This window comes from Saccoglossus kowalevskii, chromosome 9 (genome assembly GCF_978046115.1).
Source record: "Saccoglossus kowalevskii chromosome 9, keSacKowa6.1, whole genome shotgun sequence".
In the NCBI taxonomy this organism is placed as follows: Eukaryota; Metazoa; Hemichordata; class Enteropneusta; family Harrimaniidae; genus Saccoglossus; species Saccoglossus kowalevskii.
Window position 1 is genome coordinate 12,554,657 of NC_140649.1, and position 20,422 is coordinate 12,575,078.

Here is a 20,422-nt window from a genome sequence, read left to right on the forward strand (position 1 = left end):
TGGTCCCCTGCCCCAATTTCAACGCTGAGGGCGGTTAAGAAAATATTCATCTTCAAAATACCAACCTTAGTCTGTACAGGTGAGCGGAACATTGAGGTGGGATCAGCCTATTTTCTTAATCGCCCTCAGCGTTGAAATTGGGGCAGGGGACCAGACTATGTCACATGCGCCTATACTATTTCTCGTATCTCGCGAGACTTCACTTCAAGCACGCAGGCGCAGTTTGAAATAAATGACGTCACTGTAATGGCGGACATTACCTTGTGACAGTGTTATTTTTGCGAATGCGTTGATTTATTGGACAATTTTACCCGGACTGGACAATTTTTAAACCAGCAGTACCTCATTTACGCATAGAAAGACCATCAAGATGCTAATTACACTAAAAACATTGCAACAGCAAACGTTCAAAGTTGAAATTGAGCCGACTAAAACGGTAAGTCCCCTCCAGACTCCGCTCAACCTTGAGTCTCGATGCTCGATCGCCATGCATGTTATGCTGATTCATCGAGTTATACGAGTCTATCCTACACCGAATTTGGTGTTTTAATGACAATCGACAAAGTTATCTAACTGAGTTTTGTCTTAAATTGCAGGTAAAGGACCTGAAAGCCAAAGTAGAAGAAGTTAGAGGCAAAGATGGCTTCCCAGCTGCTGGACAAAAGCTTATATATGCAGGTACGTACCTCCCAAAACAAGCATGCTCACCGATTTTGTTGATCTGCACCCAGACACGTTTTGCATTCGAGATAATGCATTATCCAAACCTTCCTTTCTCATATCGGTGTATGTATACCCGATGTATGGCAAGTACAATTAGAGGCGGTGACATAAAATTGTGCATGGGGGGGAGGGGGGATCTGGAGTTAGGTGCATGATCGTCTTTGTAGTAGTTTGGCAACTTACGTGTGTTGTCTATGGAGGTAAATCCAGGTAATTGTGATAAACACATATGTATTGGGATATTTAGACAATCTCAATATCATCTATAGCTACAACAGGCGGCTTGTGGATGGAGTTTGTTAAAAATATTATATCGCGATATTTAAACAATTTATCACGGGGAACAGGGGCACAACACCCTCATGCCATGGCCATGCGCCCCTTTACCCTGGGGAGCAGATCCTCTGGCAACCATAAAATTCTGATTGATCAGGGATAAAATGTGGCCACAGTCTTTAAATGTGACCTGTCTGATAGTAATTTTGACCCAAAAGAAGTCATAGAATGCTCCATTTTTAGTTACAATTTTTGACAAAATTAGTCATAAATTGCATGACAATGTTTATTAGTTTATTATGTACAATCTTGAAGTTAATGTCTCATGTTACAATGAAATAGCATTATTTTGTGTGTTACAGTTAAGCTTTTTGAGAAACGTGTCCTAATATTTTTTGAAAATCTGTATTTTAAAAACAATTACATAAAACACAAAGCATTTTTTGACATTTTTTAAATTCCAGATTTTTTAAATACTTCAGAACAACAAAATCTCAGTCTTGACTAAAGTCGGTAAATCAGCAGGCCCTGATGCAATAATAGTATAGACTCCCTCATTAATAATATGTGATGTCAACAGGTTAGAGTACGAATATTGCGTAAAGTAATAGTGCCAAAATGGCGACTTTCCACTAAAATACATCCATCAATTTCTTGAAAATAAGGCTGGTAACCCCTAACTTTTTTTTACGTCAATATCCTTATGTTGCCTTCGAGTACATTTTTTTTTCCAAATGAATAGACTTTCCTGGAAAAACTCCTGTATCAGTGTTGTGTTAGGACTAGAATTAACATTTTATTTAATACATACATGTAGAGGGGATTATAACCACACCAATTAAATGCTTCCATTGTCTTGAATATATTAATTTCCTCAACATAAACATTAGTACTTTGCAAAAGTAAGCAAATGCTATATCCTATGTTCCCACGTGGCGATACCCTCAAAAATTTCATTTTTGACCAGAAGTTTGAATTAAAAAAGTTCAAAAGTTTTGTTGCCATCGTGGTTAAATTCGTGTAAGGCAATTTATTTTTAAACACATTATGTTGCTATGGAACACCTCAACTATACTCCCTTCTCCACTTACTGCTTTTTAACTGTTGCATTACCAATATCCAGTGCAGATTTGTATAACAAATTATATTAAGGTGATTTATGTGGTGTCCTGAAATAAAGGAAGTGTCACCAGTAAGTATCTGTACATCTAGTTTGTTAGAAACAAGGCTAATGCTAAAAAAATGAGAACAATGATTTATACTGCCACTGATCTTGATATTCAACAGCCTATTGTGTTTAAAAATGAAAAAAAACAAACAATTAAATTGAGCTTTTTATTAGCTTCGCTGTCGACTTTGTCGAGCGGAGCTTATCATATGAGTGATTGTCCATCGTCCGAGTCAATGTTTTACTTTTTCGACTTCTTCTTGAAAACTACAAGCCTGAATGCTTTGATACTTGGTGTATATGTACCTTGGGTAGACCTCTCTTAGGTTTGTTCATTTCATGTTGATATCTTCAATTCTCTAATTTTGGTGAATATTTTTGTCATTTTTGGTAAAAAGTGATATTTTTGACTTCTTGTTAAAAACCGCAAGTGCAAATGCTTTGATATTACATATATAGGTACTACATGTGGACCTCTCTTAGATTTGTTCATTTTGTAATGATATCTTTAATTCTCTAATTTTGGTGAATATTTTTGTCATTTTTGGTAAAAAGTGATATTTTCGACTTCTTGTTAAAAACCGCAAGTCCGATTGCTTTGATATTACATATATAGGTACTACATGTGGACCTCTCTCAGATTTGTTCATTTCGTGATGATATCTTCAATTCTCTAATTTTGGTGAATATTTTTGTAATTTTTGGTAAAAAGTTATATTTTTGACTTCTTGTTAAAAACCAATAGTTCAATTGCTTTGATATTACATATATGGATACTACATGTAGACCTTTCTCAGATTTGTTCATTTTGTGATGATATATTCAGTTCTCTAATTTTGGTGAATATTTTTGTCATTTTTGGTAAAAAGTGATATTTTCGACTTCTTGTTAAAAATTGTAAGTCCGATTGCTTTGATACTATTCATATTGTTCATTTTCTGATGATGTCTTCAGTTCTTTAATTGAAATGTGCATTGCTAACAGCGGAGCTATCTCAGCCGATAGGCTGCTTGTTTCTTTAATGGGAAGTTTTGAACATTGACATTAATTAACATTTTTGAAATGTTTCATGAGCGTTTCATAATGATCCTTTCTAAGTGACATCACAAACAAAGATTCACTTTTGGCCAGTGAGTCTTACGTTTTGTGTTTCTTATGTGTCATATGATGACTTTCCTGAACAGTATACTACTAATAATTTGTTAAAATCACATTGTCTTTTTCCTGCAGGAAGAATATTGGCAGATGATAAACTGATTAGTGATTATAATATGAGTGAAGAAAACTTTGTAGTTGTCATGGTTACAAAGGTAAGGTGAAAAACCTGCTTACAGATTTTTTGCAAAAGGATCTAACTAGGCTTATATGGGAATTTTTAACACTGTAGTTTAAAATGTGTACACGTCAGCAGATTAAACCTGGGTACTAGTAAGTGTGGTGGGTCAGTGCTGCATGCAACATTGTTAATTCCTAGGAACATTGTTGGTGGTGTTTGTTTTGCATTTTCACAAGGATATCTGTTAATAGAAATGGCAATAAGGAAATTGTATACAGTATATACTTTATTTTTTCCAGTCGAATTTTGAGTGAAAAAATTTTGTGAAAAATAAAAAAAACATGAAGTATTGAATCATATGGGTGTAATGTACTGAATTATAATTTCATCATATATACCATACTCGACCGCGTTAGCGACCAGGGGCCTCAACTCTGAAAATCATGATTTTTTTAGGGGTGGGCGCTTACCCGAGCACCCCCCTCGAAAAAGAGTGCTAATGAAAATTTTGATTCATCTTGTGATAGGTTACGTCTTTGAGGGAAAAGCAAATTACGAAATTAGTTGCATCGTCATTGATTTTCACAATGAAGAAACAGAAATGATCACAACAAATATGCATATTTTATTACAATATTAATTACGTACCACCAGAATTTATGAAATTAAAAAAATTAGAGTCTGTTGGAACACAGTCAAAGTCAAAATTCTCATTATCTCCACTGACGAAGGTGTTGGATCGTACGCAAACTCACTATGAAAATTACTTTCCGCCATGATGCATTTGCAGACTTGACCTGCAGCAGCGTCCTTTGACCTAATGGGTCAAATTGGTTATGCTGTGTTGTACCGACGCAATTCTTCGGAAATTCCCGAAGATTTTCCGGTAACACAATGCGGAAACGAATTATCTATGTCGAAGTACGATCTGTTGGAATTGATTTCAGCGAATAAACAACATGGTTTTTCCAAAAAACTAGTAACTAGCCATTTTTGAGAGGTAAACTGAATATGGCATGAAATATTTACCGCACTTTACTTGTATTAACAGGTCATTGTCGAAGCGTAGTTTACGCACGGTTACTGTGGTCTACACATTCACAACATATTCACAGCGGTCGATATCCATGCTGTATCATATAGAAACGATTATCAAGATTCAATACGCAAGACCAAGTTTTAAATTTATTTTGAAGGGGTGGGCGCTTTGCCGAATGTGATCCCAAATATAAAAATTGGGAGGTGGGCGTTTTCCTGGGCATGGGCGCTAACGCGGTCGAGTACAATGCGTTCAATTTCATGTCTTTCAAGATGTAAATAAGTGTTTTATTAGTCCCCGTTCGGTCTCCGTTCGTGCGCTGTGCGTCCGTCCGGATTCCGTTCATTCTTTGCATGTGCCTAGTACTTTATTTGGGACATATGCACATGCAGTGGTTTAGCGATTCGATTAAAAATGGCCGACTGGCAGCCATCTTTTTTTTTTGAAAATGTTGTATTTTGGACATGCTTTGTCAGTTGTCATTCAAACTTGGTACATAGATTATACATGTTAGGTTACTCGTCCATGACGATTTATTTCACAATTGGATCAAAGATGGTCAACTGGCAGGCATCTTGTTTTGTTTTTTTATGCGGTATCTTGGAAGTGCTCTGTCAGTTTTCATTCAAATTTGGCACATACATGTACTTTATACATGCTAGGATGGATGTCCTTTTTGGACTTACTACTATATTTCCACAATTTACTTGGAACTCAAGTTTCAAGGACACGCTCACGACAACCCCCCGCTTTAATATGACAAGCACAAAGAGAACTTTCAAAAATTTAACGGGGACTGTGTCATTTTCAATGACTTGTTTTCTATAGGTGGAAGGCAAAGTAAAAAACGTACCACCAACAATGTTCCTAAAATATTGTGTCATCAGAAATGAACTTTTTAATATTAATGAATCAAATATTTCTAATATTTGTGATTAGTGTTGGTTCTAATGTGAGTGTGTCTAGCTGGTTTTATCACATCCAAACCTATAATCTAAGAAAATGTTTAAAAGAATGGATTGTTCATTATACAGCTTAAAAATTGTGGCCAGTAAGTTAGGAGATTGGTTGATGGCTTATTAGCCTTTGGCTTTAAGTTTAAAAATATTTGCTAATATTTTTAATTTTGACCAGCCCAAGGCTGCCCCTAAAACAGAATCAACTGTGGAAAGCAAGCCAGCAACAGCACCTTCTCAACCGGCGGAGAAACCAAAAGAGGAGAAAAAAGAAGAAACAAAAGAAGAGAAAATAGACGATAAACCACCTACAGAAAGGTTAGTTTTAATGATCATTTATTTGATAAGCTGTACCTACTTCTAAATGGACACTGTTTTTATAACCTTCTTGTTGCACTTTTACATGCACACATAAAGTTCCACAGTCATTGTGCTGTGTACATGTCCCATGCAACACTTGTGAAATATATTACTGTACACAAAATTTGAACATGCTCTGAACACTACATCTTCGAAGTATTTATTGAGTCATCATGATCACAATAAATATTGCAACACAAACATTTTTGAAACCGGGGCCAATCAAGCATCATGCTTTTCACTTGGTATTTATTATGTACTGCACACCCAACTCATGAATTTTAGGTTAAAATGCAACTGCAATAATAAGCTACATAGCTCAGAATCTATGCGGCATTCCACTCACTCTACACTGCACTCGGCTGACACCAAGTTACAGTGGTTTAGAATTTCACTTTACCCATTTTGATTTATACATCACACACTATGGGATGTTGTAAAAATCTTTAAAAATAAAACACTATGTTCATAGTCATTTTTGGCTTGTTTCCAAAAATTCTATTTTTGGTGATATTTGAAAGATATTTTAAGTACATATATATATATATTTATATATAGTGTCTATTGGGAAATTTCATAGTGTAATGTTAAGACCTTTGCTTTACAAGATACTAAATCCCATGCTAGAAACTTATTTAATAAGGAATAAGGAATCCTATAATTATTCATTTTTACTTTTTCTTACCATTTTCTTTTATTTTTTTATTATGTTACATTTTGTCATGCTATCAATAGAGGGCACTCTTTAACTTGTTCATACTTCAGTGTTTAACATTTTCAATAACAAATATCTACAAGAACTGTTAACTTACCATTTTTACCAATACCATTATTAAAGTGACAGTGGTGGTCTTAATTAGGGCGAAACCATTCAGCAAAATAAGCAGGGATCTGCAGTCATGATTTCTAGCAATTTAACTAATCTAATCAGGTTGATTTGATTGACGTTCATGTAAATAAATTAACAATAGTGTACTGTCAACTTGTATATATGGTTAATCTGTATGTGCAGATGACCTTCCCTACCCTATGCTTTGGTCTTCCCACTCTATGCAGTGATCTTCCGACGATGCAAATGTATGCATCTTGCAATCTTATGCCGTGTTCTGCCCCTACCTATGTAATGATATCCCCACCTTATTCTATGATACACCTACCTTAAAGCGGGGGAGTCGTCACCTGCGCATGTGTCAGATGGGCATAGCGTGTCATTGTTTACAAACAAGCATCTACTCATGAGCCTTTGCGTTTTTAGCGTGTGTTATCGTTGCTTGGGACTCATTTCCCGCTTTAACATATACAGGGCAAACCATATTAAATATTGCAAACGAGAAATTCTCGCATAATCTCATATACAGCTATCAAATTTATAGGCACTAGCTGATCATATTGAGAAACTTGTGTCGCAACATGGAATTAGTGGAGGTGGCGTATATCAAATGAAACTTGGCATAGATTCTGGGCTACAAGCTACTTTGCTCTAATTTTATTTGTGTGTTTACATTACAGTGCCAGTGCAAGCACAGAGACGGCAGCAGGCACCACCACGACAGCAAGTACATCACTAGCTTCTACATTATCAGCCGCAGAATCAACGCTGCTCACTGGCGCTGCGTATGAAAATGTAGTTGCAGAACTAATGAATATGGGTTATGAAAGAGATCCAGTAGTGAGAGCTCTCAGAGCTGCATTTAATAATCCAGATAGGGCTGTAGATTATCTTTTGAGTGTAAGTAGTGCATTAACAATATTGAGTTACTGTAAAATACTTTATTTTCGCTTGGAATTAATTTCCGCTAAAGGATTGATCCAGTGAAAATAAAATCCAGCGAATATACCTTTTTCTTATATTTTACATTCAACTGGTCAGAAATCAGTGAAAATTAATTCAACAAAATTAATTCCAGCTAAAGTAAAGTATTTTACAGTACATAACTTTGAAATCGATGCAGCTAACAGGAAAAAAATGCAGAAATTCTATATTTTACTAAGAGAAAAGTTCCATCAAATAAATTTAAATTACAAAAAGCAAACAAAATATGCGAGCACCAAAACTAATTTCTATGGAAATAATGATTCTAAATTGCTAATTGGTCAAAGTTCGGATACCCCAATTCCTGTTTTGTAATTTCAAATTGGTAGTCTTGGGGGAATGATGTTAATATGAACAGTTTAATGGTGAAGCTTCACAGTTGGTTTTGTTATATGTTAACATAATGCATTGTGTAAAGAGTAAAAACATTTGCATGCGGCTTTGTTTTACCACAAGCACCCTCAGACCTTTCAAGACAATTTTGCAACAAATGTAAACATTTTTAGCTCATGTAATTCATAACCAATGTCAAAACAAAACCATAGTCTTAAAAAAAAATGAATAATGCCGACGGCCTTTTTTCAGACACCATAACGCCAATTGTGGGCACATATTTATACAGCTTTTCAATGGCATAGCTTTCTTAGAATTGCATGTGCTTATGCAAATAACCTATTAAAAGGGTCAGCCTGAATAGTTACATGTATATCTAACCCTTTATTAAGACACAAGGTTTGCCTCACAGTGCCTATTGTTGTATCTGGCAAGTTTTTGTATATTACTTATACATGTAGGAGTTGTGCTGCTACTTAATATAACAAGCTTTTATGTGAAAAATTAATTGACTGTACCATTGTTCCTGTCAATTGCGCTAATGGAATCATACTGATTGATTATCGTAGGGTATCCCAGAAAGTGTGTTAGCTGAAGCAGAGGCCCCAGCGCCTGCAGCTGCTGAGCAACCAGAACCTGCTGCAGCAAGGACAGAGTCACCAGCTACCCCAGCAACAGGTGGAAGTACTACCACCATCGCCGCCACTACACCTGCAACTACGCCTGCAACTACGGCCGCCTCGGGAACCTCCCCATTGGGTGGTCAGTCTGGTAAGTACTGTTGTTGTATGTAAGTCTGTGGGGAAAGTAGAAGATTTTCATTGACATTGACTGATTATCCCTGTATGAACATTGGCATCAACAAATTGTGAAATACTTCTATTTTCATTGTCAATTTGTTGCACAAATACATTTCATATAAATCAAAGATAAAATCTCTTCAACTGGGAGCCCTGTACGTGACAGTAGTGGGTGCAGATTTAGTCCGTGTTCCATTCACTTGTCATCGCATTTGCTGGTCTGAATAATACCATGGTTAACATGGGTCAGTAAAATAGATGACATGATGATTGAAGACAATGAAAAACTATTTAGAGGGGTAAAGACAAGTTTTGTGGCTCTCACTCTGAGATCTCAGAAGCTGTTGAAGGTCTATTGATAAGCATTTTTGACTCCTGTGTGCGAAGCACAAAAGGGAGTCTTTGCAGTTACCCTGTCAGTATGTATGTATGTATGTATGTACATTGTATGTATGTATGTCACTTTTTTTGTTCCACCGTTATCTCAAGAACCACTTATCAAATTTTGGTGAAACTTGGTACATAGATGCTCTGGGATAATGTACAGAGTTGATTAGGTTTTGGTAAAAATCTATGAATATTAATTACCTAATTTGCATGATACTTAGCTGATTTTTAGCTGTTCCAAGACTGTTCCACTGATATCTAAAGAACCACTCATTGGATTTTGATGAAATGCGGCACATGAACTAGTGCGCAGATTTGATTAGTTTTAGGTAAAAATCTATGAATATTAATTACCTAATTTGCATGATAATTAACTGATTTTAAGCTGTTCTATGACTGTTCCACTGATTTTTGAAGAACCACTCATTGGATTTCAATGAAACTTGGCACATGGATGCTCTGAACTAATGTGCAGATTTGATTAGTTTTGGGTAAAAATCTGTTAATATTATTAATTACCTAATTTACATAATGATTAATCAATTTTCGGCTTTTCCACTGATATCTCAAGTACTAATCATAACATTTCAATAAAACTTGGTACATAGGTGTCATGTGACACTGCACAGACCTGATAGTTTCTAGGGTTATATCAGTACATATTAATTACCTAATTTGCATAATTAATTAATTTTCAGCTTTTGATATTTTGAGTAGTAATGATCATGTTTCAATGAAACTCGGTACATAGTTACTTGAGGACAGTGCAGAGACCTAATTAGTTTTGGGGTAAATATTTGTGCATATTAATCATCTTATTAGCATAATTAGTTAATTTTCAGCTTTTCACCTGATATCTCAAGTACTAATCATCTCATTTCAATGAGACTTGCGACATAGATATTCTAGGACTATGCAGAGACCTGATTAATTTTGGAATAAATAATTGTGCCTATTCAGGGTTCTCCCCAGGGCTTTTTAGCGCCGAGGTCCGCGGCGCTATACCTGTGAATCTCGGCGCTTCACTTGGGACCTTGGCGCTATGTGTTCCCACCTCGGCGCTTGATTTCATATTTGACATGCCAATATCAGATGTGAAAAATCTTTGTTCGCCACGTCGGTCGGCCCCGACCGTCACTCAAAATTAGTGACCACCACGGAAATGCTTCCGACGAGGACTATTGTCTGATTGTTAGTATAATTACGTACCGACCGACACGCATCCTGTCAGTCGTGGATTATAATTTATAAACAATAGACCTAGTCGCACGATACGTAGCGGCTAGTCAAATTTGTGGAATTAGCACCTCTTTGTTTGTAAGTAAATACTTTCTGCGATAGACACAGTCTTTAGATTGAAAGCTAAAATTATTTCAAAATCAATTCCACCTCGATATAACATGGTCAAATCGGAGTTCACGATCAGTTCACGCTACTCAAGAAAAAAACAACGTGTTTATTGCGTGATTTGGTAAAATACATTTGAACTGTTATCATTGTGAATCATGTAAAAACTCTTCTTTCAAGACCTAATTTACCTTTTAAAAATTGCAAATCACCTATTTCGAAAGCTATCATGCAGTTGTCAATTGAAATCGATGCCAACACATCGTGCTCCGACATCGCTTTACTTCCGCAATGTAATCTTTATGATCACTACCATTCGGAAAACTTCGGTTCTACCGGCATTACCATGCGGCATTTTGATTGGTTAATGGCATTCTTGACCCATCGGGTCAAAGGACACATGCTAATGTTTCACAAACATCATGGCGGTTCTGTTTTTTTTTACCAAAGCGATCAAGTGATCAAAAATAATCGCTCCCGATAAAAATAAGTCGGATTTTACTTACATTTCATATCAAAAAAAAAAAAAAAAGTAAAATTTGTTGAGGAATTATTGCTATAACTGGTGTATAACATGGCCAAGTAAGTTATGTCACGTCGTAACTTTGATGATCGTTTTGAAGCTTTATTTGTTCGCTCATTACTGTAATTGTAAACGTTTTAGAAGTTGATGGTACGAATAATAAATTACAACAATACGTCAATTAATTACGTGATCGATTTTTTGAAGGAGAATGTTTTTGGAGTGAATAAAATTATGAGATTCGTGAACATAAATCTGGCTTAACGTTTTGAATGAGTTTCCTTCAACGTTTTACAAAACAATTAAATTGCAACAATAATTTATTTGTGTTTTTAGTCTGCAGCATTTGTATTTCGAGAATGTTTCAAACTCTTCTAAATTGTGAAACATAATGTGTTGATTCCATTAAAAAAAATATTTGCCCTGTGACTGAGCTCACTAATATTCATAATTGTAAATAAGTTCTGTTAATCAATGAAGGAAAGATATGTAAATGATATGCAAATTATTATGCAAATTAGCCCCGGCGCTATGCATTTTTTCTGGGGAGAACCCTGCTATTAATTACCTAATTTGCATAATTAGTTAATTTTTTGCTGTTCTATGGCTGTTGCACTGATGTCTAAAAAACACTCATTGGATTTCAATGAAACTTTTAAAGAGTACCCATCACGTTTCAATGAACCTAAGACTATGCACCATATTAGTTTTTGGTAAATATTTATGCTTCTTAATCACCTAATTAACATAATTAATTAATACTGATATCTCAAGTATTGATCATCACATTTGAATAAAACTTGGTCCATAAATGCTCTAGAACAATAGACAGCCTGATTAATTTTGGGTTAAAATCTGTTTATATTAATTCTCTAATTAGCATAATAACTAATATTTTTTTGGTTCTAATCACATTTCAATGAAACTTGGTACATTGTGCAGACCTTATTAGTTTTACACTTAAATCTGTTCATATTAGTTACCTTATTTGCATAATTAGTTTTCAGCTATTCCATCAATATCAAGTATAAGTAATTTTGAATTAATTTTTAATGTGTCTCCAAAACTCTCAGGAGTTCTTTCTAAGCTTTCTTTGATTTCATAATGTCCTGACATTTGACCCTTGTTTTATAGAGGAAGACCCCTTAGCTTTTCTTCGAGAACAGCCTCAATTCCAGCAGATGAGACAGATAATTCAACAGAACCCTTCGTTATTACCTGCTTTACTACAACAATTAGGTCAATCAAATCCACAACTCTTACAGGTGAGTTTTCTTGTGTTGCATCTTTCTGCAAGCATTCGACTTCCATGATGCCATTTTTGACTCCCATGTGCGAAGCACAAAATGGGAGTCTTTGCAGTTAGTGTGTCTGTATGTGTGTGTGTATGTGTGTATGTGTGTATGTGTGTATGTGTGTGTGTGTGTATGTGTGTCCGACTGTTCCACTGTTCCACTGCTATCTCAAGAACCATACATCGGTTTTTGATGAAACTTGGTGCATAGATGCTCTGGGCCAATGCGCAGATTTGATTAGGTTTTGGTAAAAATCCATGCTCGTTAATTACCTAATTTGCATGATAATTAGCTAATTTTTAGCTGTTCTATGACTGTTCCACTGATATCTAAAGAACCACTCATTGGATTTTGATGAAACTTGGTACATAGATGCTCTGAACATATGCGCAGATTTGATTAATTTTTGGTAAAAATCCGTGCATATTAATTACCTAATTTGCATGATAATTAGCTATTTTTTAGTGGTTCCATGACTGTTCCACTGATATCTAAACAACCACTCATTGGATTTTGATGAAACTTGGTACATAGATGCTCTGAACTAATGCTAGGTTTTGATTAGTTTTTGGTAATAATTTGTGGACACTAATTACCTAATTTGCATAATGATTAGTCAATTTTCGGTTTTTCCACTGATATCTCAAGTACTAATCATCACATTTCAATGAAACTTGGTACATAGATGTCATACGACACTGCACAGACCTGATAGTTTTTATGGTAATATCAGTACATATTAATTACCTAATTTGCATAATTAATTTTCAGCATTTGATATAAGTAGTTAGCATTACATTTCAATGAAACTTGGTACTTACATACTCAAGGACTATGCAGAGATTGATTGTTTTCGATAAATATTTGTGCATATTAATCACCTAATTTGCATAATTAGTTAATTTTCAGCTTTTCCACGGGTATCTCAAGTACTAATCATCGCATTTCAATGAAACTTGGTACATAGATCCTTTAGGACTATGCAGAGACCTGATTAGTTTTAGGGTAAATAATTGTGCATATTAATTACCTAATTTGCATAATTAATTTTCAGCTTTTCTACTGATATCTAAAGTACTAATCATCACATTTCAATGAATCTAGAATTATGCAGACCCAATTAGTTTCCGGTAAATATTTGTGCATATTAATCACCTAATTTGCATAATTAACCAACTTTCACACTGATATCTCAGGTACTATACATCACATATCAATGAATGTACATGGATGCTGTAGGACAATAGACAGACCTGAATAATTGTGGGTTAAAATCTGTACATATTAATTACCTAATTTGCATAATTAACCAATTTTAAGCTTTCACACTGATATCTAAAGTTCCGTAAAAACTCCAAAATTTCGACCGGTTTTAAATAATTGGTGTTAGATATGTGACGTGTTTTTAGAGTCAAAATTAAGGTGCATTTTCGGACGGTCGAATTTTTCAGAATAGAAATCAGCAAATGAAAAAATGGGGATGATAGACAGTGTGCTTCATTAGTTTTTAAAAAATGCAATGTCCGTCAATTGACGTAAACTTCCTCATGTTTCACGGTAAAAGCAAAGGTCGTGGCCGAGTTGTAACTCAAAATCTAAACAAAGTCATCAATCAGTGAGTATTATGACAAGCAAAACAAAACATCAAGACGCGGAGAAGAGGTCAGCACAAAACTAATAGGTCAAAAGACAAAGCTGTCTCGCACTACCTAGAAAAACTTGCGAATGTTCGAAGTACAGGTACCCATTGGACAAAAGATGCATGGAAGTTTAGCAAACTATCTCCCCGACCCAGTGCAATGTATCCGGTTAGAATCAAAGCTCACGTGTCCCTTATTTGAGGGACCAAATTCTGCCGTAAATTCGCCCTTGGATTAAAAAATAAAATGGGATTTAAGAAAATAAAATGGGACTTTTAAGGTGTATTTTGGCGTCATTTTTCGGACATTTCAATCAATCCTGCCGGCTAAAATAGAGTCTAAGTTTTACCGTAGTCATTGACGTTTGTCTATTCAAGAGTACACGTGTATGATTTTTATCGTGACTAGCGTGAACGGGTAAGCTTCCTTTCGAGAATAAGCTGTTATCACTGTGAACAATGTTAAATTATTCTTCAGATGACCAGTTTATTTTTTAAAAACAACTAATTTTTTTATTTAAAAAAAATCATGCCGTTTTCGCATCAAAATCCAAGCCAAAACATCGTACTACAACACCAATCTCTTCCGCATTGCGTTCAATAACATTAACATATTTAAATAAGCTATGGTAATTTGAACACGTTGGCATCATCCAGCTTTTTGATTGGTTAATTAGCGATTTGACCTATTTGACCTAAGAGAACATGGCGGATATCCTACAGCATCAAACGTTTATACGAGACCGGAATCATTCGCTTACGATGAAACTAAGTTGACTTTTATTTGTATTTCATAACCATTCAACAAATTTATTTTGTGTACATTATTATAATCACTACTGAGTACAGTAATAATCAACAATTCAGAAACGCAGCATGCCGAGATTTTTGTGTTCGTTTTTATTTCAAACTTCGTTTATTTAGAATATATTTTCGTTACCAATAAAATAAAAATCTCTCAGTCAATCAGAAACCCGGATTCATGCCTTCGAGGAAGGTCCCGTTTGAACGCTCACATCGTTTTTTTTTTCGTTTGTGGGAAAACTAAAACTAGTCGCAATTTTCGAATAAGAATGAGTCGGCAATTTTTAGTGTAATCGAAAATTTGGAGGTAAATAAAACACCGAAACCCGGCAAATAAATAGGCGAACGAATTTTTAGAGGGGTCGAAATTTTGGAGTTTTCACGGTACTACTAGTAATTATTCCATTTCAATGAAACTTAGTATAAAGATGCTCTAGGACAATGTACAAACCTAATTAGTTTGGGGTAAAAATCTGTTCATATTAATTCCCTAATAAGCATAATAATTCATAATTTTTTGGTTCTAATCACATTTCAATTAACTTGGAGACATAGATTTTCTGTTACATTGCGCAGACCTCATTAGTTTTACACTCAAATCTGGTCATATTAATTTTCTGATTTGCATAATTAGTTTTCAGCTAAGTAATTTCGAATTATATTTAATGTGTCTCCAATACTCTCAGCACATGGGAGTTCTTTCTAAGCTTTCTTTGATTGAGATTGATGTGTATATAAAGTCCAACCCAAGATGAATGTTGAGGTGTAGGCCAAGACATTATATCACAGAGAGGACTTTATATCTCAAAATAGTAGTCTGGCATTATGTGACTTAAAACCCCCACCACCCCAAAACATATATAGATCTATATATATTTTACAGAAATTCTCATTTTGAAGGCCTTCAGTGAGTGTTGTAAAATGTTCTGTGCAAAATTCGTAATGGGAGAAGAATATAAAATGTCGAAGGCAGATTATGTGAACAAAGTTATTTGACTTGAGAAAACAATTCAGACTCGAAAACCAGACAGTTTTAGTGTTTATAGAGCTGTGCAATAGAGCATTCTGGTTGAAAAGCCCTAGGTAGGTTTTAATAGATGTTTGATGTGACTGCTTTCCATTTGGGAAGTGACATTTTTGATTTGAGTATTTTCACCTCGATGTTTAGTGTTCAGTTTAGTTGCAAGGCCTGTCTCTCTTTTTTTGGTTAGAAAACAAACCTTATTTGAATGCCAGTATCGCAATGAGGAGATTCTTATTACAAATTTTCTGCTCGTAATAATATTAATATATCAAATTTTATTAGTACTTTTAATAAGTGATTTCCCATTTAACTGTGACATTGAGCGAGTTGCGTAAAAGACAGGCACCGAACGTGTCGCAAAAAATGCTTTATTTCGTAGCTCACATCGAAAGGCCAATCTTTGAAAGGGAATATTGCATCTGAATACCCTTACTTCATCGAAATTGACTATCATCAAATGTGTACAGCACATTATTAAGCATGGAAATATCCCCCAAAATATTTTCACATTTGCCGAATCCCACGCGATGTTTGACGCGACTACAACGTTATGACCTTTGTTTGTCCTGTTTTTATGTTCGATTTCATGTATAACATGGGATCTTGCAGTGAAAGGAAACTGAGCTATTTTGTCTATAGTGGCTACCTTTATGATAATTATGTTGTGATAATTGAGTGAAAAAAATAACTTGTACTTTTCTAATATTACAGCTTATTAATCAACATCAAGAGCAATTTATTCAAATGTTGAATAATCCTGTTGGAGGTGAACAGCAAAGCGGCGGAGGGGGAGGTGGTGGTGGCAGTGGCGGTGGTGCCCCTACTAGTGGGGGTCAAGTAGGTACAGGTCCTGGTGGAACGAGTTACATACAAGTTACACCACAAGAAAAAGAAGCAATTGAACGGGTAAGTTTGGGTAAAGGTTGTTTATATTGTTGCTCCCTATTATATCAGAATGTTGTAATGAATGAATTTTACGTTTTTACAGGTAATAAAATGGTAAGTTTCATTTACAGTAAAAAATCGTTTTTTTCAAAATTACAGACAAAGCAAATTCCAAATTACCTATTACATTTTTAGAATTGGAAATTTCGTACAAATTACGACATTTAATATGGAAAATGCTTTATAATGCTTACAAATAAATATGATCTTTGTACAAATTATGGACGAATAAAACAACTGATTACATTTTACAAATTTTCCATGTCTACGAATTTACTTTTTTTATTTATTTAAATTACATTATTATGAAAATGAAAGCAATGGATTACAGCTTACGAAAATACCCCATGCCGACCCTCTGTAGAGCATCTGCTTCAAAATCAATATTATCCAAGATTTAAAGAAACATGGGGAAAAAAGTGGGGTCAATAATTTGAATTGAAGTGGGGGATTTTTAAAATCATGAGTCAATGGTTTCACAATTTCACCTTGTTTTAGCAGATGTTTATGAGTTTTGTTTAAGGAATCAAATTTGTGTTATTATATTATTCACTGGGACTGTAATAAGGTTTCGTCTAATTAATTCTCTTTGTTTGTTTTTTTAGTTAAAAGCACTTGGTTTTCCCGAAGGACTGGTCATTCAAGCTTATTTTGCATGTGAAAAGAATGAAAATTTAGCAGCAAATTTTTTATTACAAAACGGTGATGATGACTAATTGTCGCCCTACCCCCATCTCTTTTGTCTCGTGTAGAAATTATAACCTTGCCCATATCTGCCTCTCTCAGTTCATATTGTTACATATAAATTGGTATTCTATTATTTTTTTAAATGCCATGGGTCATACCTCTCATGCATAAAAATTAGTTGGGGTTTACTAAGTGTAAGGAGGAAGCCCGATTTTGAAACAATATGAATGTTATTCATTGGAGAAAATGCAGACCTACGATCAGAGGATAATAAAGTTCAGTGAATGTGCTATTCCAGAAGTTGCACCAATTACCCATGTGTTTGCAAATGTTACTATTTCTTTTACTTGGCAAATGTATGTATTTATTAATTTGATTCAACTTCTGTTTATTTCTTCACTGCCCTCAATGAGAAAATATTGTGCATTTATGTTCCATTTGTATTATCAATAGCAATGTTTTGTTTTTTAATAATACCATGAACAGAGCCGTTGTCTGTATTCCTGAACTGTTGCACGTTATCAAACTTAAACAATTTGTTTGTCTGCCATACTCCTGCTTGTGACAGGCTGGTGCAGCCCCCTCTTCCTCTTTGGAACTCGGCCTCATTAATGAATACTTCTTATAAACATTAGCATGCCAGTTGACTTCGAGGCCCATATGCAAAGTACGGTAGTTATAAAATGCATGATTATCATATCATGTTTACTGTGAAGTGATTTGCAATTGTTTGATGAATTCAACCTCTGAGCTTTTTGTGTACAAAATTTATGTCAGAACAAGTTCAACATTCTACATATTATTATTTGTCTTGGGAAGTAATAAAGTTTTTTACAGTGTAAACTATGGTTCAACTATTTTAGCATTTGTCATAGGATGTACAGAATGTTTAGGATTTGTTGCAGCTTGCCAAATTGTAAGTTTTCTTTGCTATTTTGATGTACAGTGAGTGACGAAATAAAACTGACCAGGAAACTACTATTATTCTTCCTTGCATGAGCTCTTAGGAAAATCACCAGCAGTGTTTGTTTTGACTTGAACATTTTCTATATCTTAACAAGCAGATTCCCATACAACCGTTTTCATGAGGGATACATGCAACTAGAGTGCAGTGAAAATTACTGATTCAAACAGAGTAGGTGTATTTTGATTCAAAACTCAGACAGAATTTTAAAGCGAGAGAGTCGTCACCTGCGCATGCGTCAGATGGCCATAGCGTGTCAGTGTTTATAAACAAGCGTCTACCCATAACCCTTTGCGTTTTTAGCGTGTGTTATTGCTTGGGACTCAATTCCCACGTGTGCGCAGGTGATGATTCTCCCGCTTTAAAGATAGAATTGTGTGAATAAAGAATACAGTAGACTATTACAATCATACAAGTATTTACATTTAAACTTTGTTGATTAGTTGATCACTAAGCTGGAATTTCATTTCAACACACCCTGTCAATTATATTCAGACTTTCAATATATGTATAAATGGTGATGTTACAATTGAAGGCAAAGATGTGATGTGACAAATGCTGCTGGCAATGTTCATAAAAAGTTGCAAGGAAGATAATTTCTTCTGTTCTGTTAATTTAGGGATCAATACTCAGTCTTCTCCTTTCCCCCTCTAACAAACGGTGTTCTGATCTGTAAATCCTGACTTTATTTCTGTCCCATTACACTCTGTTCATTATGGCTTTTTTTCAATGAATTAATAAAAATTTAAGCTATACTCATTGCAGGCTATATGTTGTTTTGTACTAATCTGTTAAAACAGATTCTTCTGTGTGAAATATCTAGTACCAAAGGGTTGATGTGGATTTCTTTGGTTGGTCAGTTGCTATGCCCATTCACTTTTCATTCAGGAGTGTGTAGTTTTGTGCAGATATTTTACTTTATTGTTGGCATCTATGTTAGCTTTGACATTTTGGAAAATAATGGAAAACTTCTTCATTCATATACAAGTTATGACATCTTGCTATTTTCTGCATACTTTTGAAATTTTGGATGTGGAGGCTTGTGAGAAACCTTGACAAAGGGGCTCAACTTGGACAAACTTCTGGCAACTTAAAAATCGCCCCCAACGAACTGGGTACTAGTTCATGATTTCCATTCTCTACTGAATTTACTCTTGTGAGTCATACACAAGCGTTAGGTAAAATTAATTATCACATCTCACTGCTGTTACGCATTCTGTGATTGCTTGAGACTTGGTCACATGACATTGAATACAAATGGTAGTACATGGTATATTGCCCGTCGCTGAAACTACAATAGACAGCGAACATGCCAGAATGGATATTAAGTAAGTTACGATGTTTAGGGTATTCTTTATATGAAGCAAAAATGTAGGCAAAGCCGCCACTGAAACGTTGCAGCCGGGATCGCTGCGTCGCGTTCTACGATGCGAGTCATGACCACCATCCCATTGGGCAGGCAACAAATCGTGATATTACCCTCACAAACGTGTTATTATTTAACTAGTATCTAGCAAACGAGTCATTTTTTGCTTTATGCGTTCTTCTATGGATATTTATTTCCAATAAGGGAAATCTTGACGCCTTTGAATTCAACTATTGTTATATAAGCAAAGTTGTGTATAAAAGCACGTATTAATTTCTTTTCGAGACAAACCCACAAGGAGGATTGTTTTCAGTAAGTGAAACTGCAAATTGTGCAAGTTTCTGACGAAATGGTTTCACATGGCAAATAATTTTATGCTTGGACGCATACTGTTACTTCTATCTATACTGTTACTCGCTCGAAATGGAAATGTTAGCTCTTTTGATTTCAGTGTTGTGAGCATGTGTGCTGATGACTGTACTATGAACTTTGCATGGAGTATTTAGCATGTTACGACTGTGACTCGTAAATAAACTGGAATTTGATTTTGCGTTTCAACACCAATTTGCGACACATTCAAATTGTTTTCATACTTATTCCTGTTCCTATTCCTCGCATTTTATGTTTTGATTGGTTAGCTTTCCCACTGCTCTCGTAGCTTGATATGTTCCATCTGTCTGACACCAATGATCAATTT

General features: G+C 35.1%; 1 protein-coding gene across 1 annotated transcript; it reads left to right on the forward strand.

Moving 5' to 3' along the window:
* The first annotated feature begins 129 nt into the window (after positions 1–129).
* On the forward strand, positions 130–19,114 carry LOC100371660 (lysine-specific demethylase RAD23B-like). Its single transcript, XM_085503175.1, has 9 exons — positions 130–436; positions 597–678; positions 3,398–3,477; positions 5,617–5,756; positions 7,308–7,527; positions 8,514–8,715; positions 12,136–12,266; positions 16,475–16,669; positions 17,314–19,114. The coding sequence occupies exons 1-9, from the start codon at positions 371–373 to the stop codon at positions 17,422–17,424; spliced, it is 1,227 nt and encodes a 408-aa protein (XP_085359301.1). The 5' UTR covers positions 130–370; the 3' UTR covers positions 17,425–19,114.
* The last annotated feature ends 1,308 nt before the right edge of the window (positions 19,115–20,422 follow it).